Source organism: Oncorhynchus kisutch, linkage group LG12 (genome assembly GCF_002021735.2).
Source record: "Oncorhynchus kisutch isolate 150728-3 linkage group LG12, Okis_V2, whole genome shotgun sequence".
NCBI classification, from domain to species: Eukaryota; Metazoa; Chordata; class Actinopteri; order Salmoniformes; family Salmonidae; genus Oncorhynchus; species Oncorhynchus kisutch.
This window is the reverse complement of record NC_034185.2, coordinates 53,630,653-53,639,272: the sequence shown is the minus strand read 5'-3', so window position 1 is coordinate 53,639,272 and position 8,620 is coordinate 53,630,653. Positions and strand designations below refer to the sequence as shown.

Genomic DNA, 8,620 nt, shown 5'->3' with positions numbered 1-8,620 from the left:
GGCTAGACCCAGGCCTTTTTTGAACCAATTCATCAGGCATTAGACTAGATCTTAAAGGAGAAGATGGACTTGCACTCCCTCTGAAGCTCAGGGTGATCTGCCCTTCATGGATACGTGTGGTGTTTTTAATCACAAAAACAGGAGGGTCTATTTAGGCCCCAGGCCCTGCTTCATCCCTGCACTGAGACTGTGAAGAGAAGGGTCTGGGCTGCAGACTGGATCACTGACTGAAGTCTGTCACTCTGACGACCACCAGGACTGAGGTTGTTCAGTCCTCCTGTCCACTGGTTGTTTTCTATGTGGTAGCTTCTGTCCCTCGTGGTTAGGTCCTGGCTCTAGCTCGAAGGTAAAGCGGCAGCGCCTGATCCAGGGCCAGTGACCTGCAACTGCAGAGGGCCAGTCAAAGATGGTGGATCAATTAAGATAACTCACCCAGGCCGTTTGCCATGGTCTACTTGTATCGTTCCTTGATGCAGACAGTAAACAAGAGTATATATATATATATATATATATATATATATATATATATATATATATATATATGAGAAGCGCTTCACTACAGACAAACATGATAAAAACAAGTTACCACAACCAAGCCCATTTAACACAAATTCAAGTACTTAACATGGAGCCAATTATAATTATTTAAGTCCATATGATTTTGTTCAACTGAGAAGGGAAACTCAGTTCCTGCAAAGGCATTTTTTTTTTTAAAGTCATTTTTGAATTTGATTTAAAATGGTTATACACTACAATACTTTTATTGCACAAAATGATACGTGACAAGTACAATAACATCACTACGGTAACACTTCACCTTTCCTCTAAATCTGGTACCATCGCTTTGATAAAATAGATTTTAGAATACTTCAGAAAAGGTTCACTACTACATGTAAAGTAAACATGAATTAAGGCACTATCATGATCATCTTACTTTAAAAACACCAAGAGACAGCCATCCTTCTGAACTGAGCTGCAGGAATGCTACCATGAGGCCATTAGTGATTTTAAAACAGTTACAGTTCAATGGCTGTGATGGGAGAACACAGAATGGATCAACATTTGTGACTCCACAATAATGACTTTAATCAATGAGTGAAAATACAAGTATACAGAATACAAATATTCCAAAACCGGCATATTGTATGCAATAAGGCACTACACTAATACGACAACAAAAACAAAGGAATATGTTTTTTGGCCTAAATGCAAAGCCTTATGTTTGGGGAAAATCCAATAGAACGTGTCACTGAATAACTACCTCTTTATTTTCAAGCATGGTTGTGGCTGCAACATATGACACAACTGCAAAATTACACTGTAGTTGCTTACCAAGAAGACAGTGAATGTTCCTGAGTGACCAGGTTACAGTTTTGACTTAAATCTGTGTAATGATGGGCCGGTGAGTCAGAAGCAGGTGAAACATTTAAATAAAACAAAACCAATTGTAACAAGGCTTAAAAATCCTTCTTAAAACCTGTCTCCTTCCCTTCATCTACACTGATTGAAGTGGATTTAACAAGTGACATCAAGAAGGGATTGTAATTTTCAGCTGGTCAGTTTATGTAGTCCAAAGACCAAGTATTCCTAATGTGTTGTACACTTAAGTCAATGTCACACAATGTCTAGATGCAACATTCTACCAAGGAATATTCAACAATGAAATACGTTACTCTCGTTATTCCAAGTGCATCTTTTCTGCTGACATTGAAAAGGAATCTTTGTCTTTAATGCAGGGTGTGATGTCAGTCAGAAGCTATCAAATGGAATGGTTACTTTCTATGTTATAGAGTGGAATGTTTTTTCTGCTGGTGTATCCTGAGGTAACTCCCCTCTAAGAACCTCAGTCCGTACAGGCAAATGGCCTCTCTCCCATGTGGACCTTCAGGTGCATCTTCAGGTTGCCAGACTGAGCGAAGCGCATGTGACACTGGGTACAGCTGAAGGGTTTCTCCCCTGTGTGGACCCTCTGGTGCCGCTTTAGGTTGGACGAGTGTGAAAAACTGGCCTGGCACAGGTGGCAGCTGTACGGTTTCTCCCCTGTGTGCATCCTCTGGTGGATCTCCACCTGTTTGGGGAAACTGAAAGCTTTCCCACAGAATGAACACGGGAAGCGCTTCTCTTTGCCATCGGATCTACTGATAGCGTTGCTACTACTGTCATTTGTCAATGGGCTTGTGTAGCCATTTAATGTTGAGGCACTGTCATTGTCTGAGGTCTGGTTTAACAGGAGAGTGTGAGGAGGACGAAGGCCAGTGAGAGTCTGTGTTGTTGCAGGGTCCATGTTCCAGTTGATAGATCCTATAGAAGGCAGGCTGAAGGCAGCACCTGTTAGTGGGTTAACCTGAGGCGCCATCAGTCTCTCTGAATCACAACTATAGGAGCAGGACGGAGCATCGCTAGCCGAGTCAGTGTCTGTTCTCTCCAGCCGCATACTGACACCTCCCCGTTCCCGCAGACCAAATCTACGCCTCACCCTGGTCTCAGCCGTGCTGTTGTCATGGAGACTTATTTTGGATGTTGTTTTGTGCTCGACTGTCTGTTTCTGGTTGTGGTTAACAGTGTTGTTCCCCAGCCCAGAGTTGAGGATGCTGTCCCATCCATTGACCTCCACTATGTTGCCTCTGGTCCGGGCCTGCTTGATGTCGTCCCCTGGACACATGGCTGCACCAGTCTGGGAATCAAAAATGGCAGAGCGATCTCCTCCGTTAGTGTCCAACCAACCACCTGCAGGAAGAGTTTAGAAAATAGACCTCACAAACATGGCAGAGAACTCTTAATATGGAGTTTTTTTTGTCAATGACCTGGTCAAGTTCATACATTATAATGTGTGTTTTTAAATGTAAACATAAGCTGTATTTATTTTATTATTGAAGAAAATATAGAAAACAAACTGCCAGGTGCATCACTTTTCCCATTGAAGATCTATTACTGTATGTAGGCTATATGTATTTCTCCCTCACCTTGCTCCCCCATCTTTAGTCCACTCAGCAGATCAATGCTCTCTGGTCCATCTTCTATTATCTCCTCTTTGACCAGCAGCAGATCAGGCTTCCCATCCTCCATGTCTACTGACTGTAAGAGATACAGAGTGAGAGGATGTTGGATCAAGAAATCTGATATGAGCACTCTGCTATTGAGCATTTTATGATTGCATAGAAATCATAGTGCCTCATTGCCCAAACATGTTAGTTGATTTGATTACTTTACACTTTAATGGTTTGATAATTCAGAGGCATGTTCCCACACTTAAGACAAAATTAATCAAGACCTGGGCCCGTATCCACAGTCTCTCAGAGTAGAAGCGCTGATCTATGATCTTTCCATTAAATCTTAGTCATTATGATCTAAAAGGCTAAACTGATCCTAGATCAGAACCCTGACCTAATATTATTCAGCCAGTAGTTCAGTGGGCTCACCTCAGTGAGACTGTGTGTGGTCCTGTTCTGCTCAGCTGGTTCAGGAGGAGGTGTAGTCGGGTTGTCCTCCATGACCATGGTCCCCTCAGGGTTCCCCAGACCCTCCTCCTTCAACATCACCACCTCTGGACCCTCCTCCTCCTGGAAGAGAGAGGTGATACAGATTACACAGACATGTACATACCAAAGGGAGTGTACACACAAACAGGTAAGTGTTTACCCATCCCACTGCTATATTGTAGTTACAGAATTACTTATTTAAACACCATGATGTTTAACAACATGATTTTGTGGGTAAACATGAGTCAACTATGATAAGTCAGACAAACCTCAACTATTTTGACATGTCAAAAAAAAAAAAAATGCATGAAAAATGGAAGAGGCTATATATGGACAGGCTTGGTGGCCAAATTGCTCAGCTGAGAGTCGAGTGGAGACGAATGGAGTCTCTTCAGTCTGATGAACCCTTCCCAGCTAACTAGTTTGTGCTGGCTTGTAGGCAACAGCAGCATGGCGCTAGTTAAAACTTGTAAAATACTTTATTTCGACTGGACGAGGGATTAATAACTTGTAGTATTGAGCACCATCTGGATGTCACCGTGACACAAGCCAGTGTGAATGACCAGCGTTGTTTCGTGGTTCGTCCCACTGTTGCTTCACCGGGCAGCTGTATTACATGCTGCTAACGTGGCCAATTTGTTCTGAACTGACAGAACGTCCTCACTCAACGGCCGCTGCGTGACATACAACATACATTTTGGGCAACAGGCATGTTCGAAAAGCCTCTCCAGTGTACAGTAGGCGTTTGTGTAGGTATATTTAGTAAGTGTATATTGGTTATAAAGCGCTGTCTGGAGAATAAGGTGAGATCAGATGTGATGTGTACTAAAGAGAGATTCAATTAAAGTCTTAGAATGAAAAGTCCCATTTTGTGTTTATTAACCCTTTACACGTGGGAATTGGACTATATGGATAGGAAATGTTTCTTACAGAACAAAAAAAATAAAGCCATACATAACCATGGTAGCAATTGAAAGGGAACAGTTGAGATAATTAGACCAAAAGTGAGCACACAACAGTTTACCTGACAAGATCCAATCTAAACATGACACTTGATTTTATATGCATTTTCCATTTACTGTACATTTTGCAACAGTTGTTGACAAACTCTGAACACACTCTGGATACATTCAGTAACAAAATTAGAATATTCCTGGGCAATGTGGGGTAGGTGCAACATAAGACCAGAAAATGACCAGGGTTTGAGTGAGAGGACTAACTGGTGTCTCCAAGTGGCACACACCTCTCCAAAGTGTGCACAGTTCCTAAGTAATCTCAATGCACTTTTTATGACTCAAAGAGTCTTCAACTATAAAAAGGTACTTTTTTTGCTCTCCTAGCTGTGCTGTTGCGGAACTAGAGCAAGCACACTTGTAGTTGTTCTGTTTCGGAACACAGCCCTGCATCCCCGCCATCACACAATTACTGTTGTTTACACAATCCAAAAATAGTCCATTATAAATCGCAATCTGGCTAAAGTGGACAATCTGAAAGCTTGATCTATTGCAAACATGACTAGCTAAGGTATGAAATACAAATCTTACAGTGTTAGGCTTTCACAAAGTAAATCAGAGAAACAGATTGTCATTGTGGTGCTCATAGAATGGAGTCACGAGTGCATTCAGGTGCGTGTTCAGCACTTCACAATAAACAAACATAGGATCAGTCTGTTCAGAAGAACCCAGGGTATGACGACATCACATCTTGTAACTGCACATCAAACATAGTGATCAGAAACGTTGACACTGTATATGACATGAGTTAGATTTGGAGATGTGAAGTGCAGATTTGGCTTGCTTGTATGACGGTGGTATTTATAAGAATCCTCAACGTCTCATCTTCCACCATACATCGAGTCATCTTAATTTACAGCATTTCCCTCAGTCAAAACCCATACAGCGCTTACCCATTCCAATGTTTGCTTATTAGTGCCCAACTCTTCCATTTACAACCTGTATATGGTTACGAGTGTATTTAACAAGTGTTAAATACTCCATATAAAAACCACACATGCATGTCAACAAAAAATCTGAACTTAATAAACTGCATTAATTTTCTCATTAAGTAGTTGGAAGTAATGAAATAGGCATTTATAAACATATAGCTTACACAGTACTTTTAAGGCTTATAGATCACACAATGCCTGGACGCAGAATTATATCTATGACTCGTTATTCCAAATTCATCTGTGGATCTTTACAGCTGACAACAATGAAAATTCATCTTTGACTTTAATGCAGCATTTGATCTACACGTGAGAAGCGATCAAGTGGAATGGTTACTTTCTATGTTAGAGTGGAATGTTTTTTCAGCTGGTGTATCCTGAGGTAGCTCCTTTCTGAGAACCTCTTCCCACAGTGCGTACAGGCGAACGGCCTCTCTCCTGTGTGGACCTTCAGGTGCATCTTCAGGTTGCCAGCCTGGGTGAAGCGCATGTGACACTGGGGGCAGCTGTAGGGTTTCTCCCCTGTGTGGACCCTCTGGTGCCTCTTCAGGTGCCCAGCCTGGGCGAAACACATTTGACACTGGGTACAGCTGAAGGGTTTCTCCCCTGTGTGGACCCTCTGGTGCCTCTTCAGTTTGCCAGCCTCTGTGAAGCGCATGTGACACTGGGTACAGCTGAAGGGTTTCACCCCAGTGTGGACCCTCTGGTGGATCTCCACCTTCTGGAGGCAGCTGAAGCCTTTGTTACAGAGCATGCAGAGGAACGGTTCATCTTTACTACCGCCTGATGTTGCTCCCCCTCCTAAAACCTGGGCCCCTTGGTTCTTTGAGTTCAAAACCTGATCAAAAAGGATGCGGCCGTGTGAATTGGAAGGCCCCATTGACGTGGACACTAGGTCGCGATCCCTGAGCGCATGTAAAGGGGAGTGGGTCTCAATATTTGGATTTGTCTCTAAACTTTCCCTGTAATCTAATAAAGCTCTGCCTTGAGAGAGTCCTTCCCCTAAGTGAGTCTCATCCACATTCCATGTCAGAGGAGCGTCGCCCTCCACTTTCACAGTCACCTCATCTACGATTATAACCTCCCCTTTCTTATCTAGGCACCCTTCAGAGTACACATTACTACTGTACCGGTTCCAGTCCCCTCTAGACAGATCCGTCTGTGTCTCTAAACCCAAGGGCATGTTGCCAGGGTCCATCTCTGTAGTGTAAGAACAAGACAGATCATTGCCAGTCTCTAACGCGTAACCTGAGTCCCGATGGGAATGAACTGTCCTCGGGTTCGGGTTACCGTAAAGTAAATACTCTAAGCCAGGAGCAGGAGGACAGCCCAGTCGCCTCAGCCCCAGTATCTCTGGGTCTGATCTGTGGTCAGATCCTGTGTGTAATAGCCGCCTGTGCATTACAGTTAAAGTCTCGGCGTCTGTCTCTGACTTGAGGACGGCGTCCAGCATTCCACTGACCTCCGTGATGCTGTGTCGGGTCCTTGACTGGGGCGAGGCGGTGAGGTCCTCCGTGGCTACAGGGGGCGCCACTCCAGCTGCTGCTTTAGTCTGGATGTCTCGTGGGTCCTCTCCTTCAGTCCTCTCCTGTTTAACCTGTGACGATCCTCCAGAACCAGCAGCCTCTGCATCTGCAGACTGACACATGAAGAGAGGTTTATTTTATCTTTATTCAACTAGGAAAGTCAGTTAAGGACAAATTCTTATTTACAATGACGGCCTACCCCCAGATGACGCTGGGCCAATTGCGCACCGCCCTATGGGACTCCCAATCACAACCGGATGTGATGCAGCCTGAATTCAAACCAGGTACTGCAGTGACACCTCTTGCACTGAGATGCAGCATCTTAAACCACCGCGCCACTCGGGAGCCTCCGAGGTTATTACCGGTACATGAACTGAATTGGATAACAATGTCATAGGGAAGTCTCACAAGCTCCTGGACCACATTTGATGTACTGTAATGTTACACTATGACACTAACCTCTATCAAGATAACATGCTGGGTTGAGGTTCCACTCCCCTCATCTATAGCTATGGGTGTGTCATCTCTCCACGCGTTGTGTCCCACTGGCTTCACAAAGCTCATGTGGCCTCCAGTGAGATGTCCTTCACCTGAGAGAGTGATTGGGGGAAAAGGGGTGGTTAAGTTAGGTTGTGTTAATGCTCAACGCTATATTGTACACTGACACTGGCCGAATACCCATACTTGCGTCAAATATTAGGCTGTTTGAGTATGCGAAAATAAAATGTTTTACAGTACACACATTTTCAAAAATCTAGTAGGCTTTAAAATGGTAGGATGTTCTACTAATTTTGGCTTTTCATCTAGTATAATTAACTTCGGGAATTTCCCAGCCACAATGCATTGGAAGAGGGAGGAGTTTTGATAACAAAACAACTTGGAATATGGTAAATTGCGAAGCTTCTGCGGTGGTGTTCAAATGTAAGTAGTTTTTGTTCTCAAATTTATCACACTTATTTCATCGTACAAGATCGTAACTCCCAATTGGATATCATAAGAAAAAAAATGAATAAAAAAACCGGCACACTGCTCTTGCTAGCGTTACTTTTTTATTTTAAGCTTCATGGGTCGGCCCCTTGGCCTTCGTCAGAGCTCCTCCGCTTCCTCCTCCTGCATGCATTGCAGCCTGCCTCAGCCACATCACTGTCTGTCTCAGTAGCCTCCTCTCTGTTAAAGTAAACATAGTAGCCTATATTTTGCTCCTGCTAATTAATACTAAACAGAGCCTTTCAACATTACTCCAATAACAGTCTCTGCCGGCAGCTAGCCACCTGACTGACTATCTACACTGAACAAAAATATAAAACACAACATGAAGTGTTGGTCCCATGTTTCATGAGCTGAAATAAAAGATACCAGAAATGTTCCATGCGCATAAAAATCTTATTTCTCTCAAATTGTGGACAATTTGTTTACATCCCTGTTAGTCAACATTTCTCCTTTGCCAAAATAATCCATCCACCTGACAGGTGTGGCATATCAAGAAGCTGATTAAACAGCTTGATCATTACACAGGTGCACCTTGTGCTGGGGACAACAAAAGGCCACTCACACAATGCAATGCCACAGATGTCTCAAATTGAGGGAGTGCCCTAATTGGCATGCTGACCGCAGGAATGTCCACCAGAGCTCTTAGAGAATTGAATGGTAATTTCTCTACCATAAGCCAC

The 8,620-nt window shown here is 43.5% G+C and overlaps 1 protein-coding gene across 13 annotated transcripts in view; it reads right to left on the bottom strand.

Annotated features, from left to right (window-relative positions):
• Positions 1–739: 739 nt before the first annotated feature.
• The window catches only part of LOC109901251 (zinc finger protein 583-like), an 880,650-nt gene continuing 872,769 nt past the window's right edge, over positions 740–8,620 (bottom strand). For 9 of the 13 annotated variants that reach the window (XM_031836532.1, XM_031836529.1, XM_031836528.1 and 6 more), the window contains 2 exons: positions 2,964–3,075; positions 740–2,727 (listed from right to left, as the gene is read on the bottom strand). In XM_031836532.1, coding sequence (XP_031692392.1) covers positions 1,844–2,727; positions 2,964–3,075 — 996 coding nt within the window. In that variant the 3' untranslated portion in view covers positions 740–1,843. Of the gene's footprint in view, positions 2,728–2,963; positions 3,076–3,419; positions 3,561–6,886; positions 7,064–7,409; positions 7,541–8,620 lie in introns of all 13 variants that reach the window. The other 4 variants (XM_031836531.1, XM_031836527.1, XM_020497294.2 and 1 more) reach the window with 1 other exon arrangement.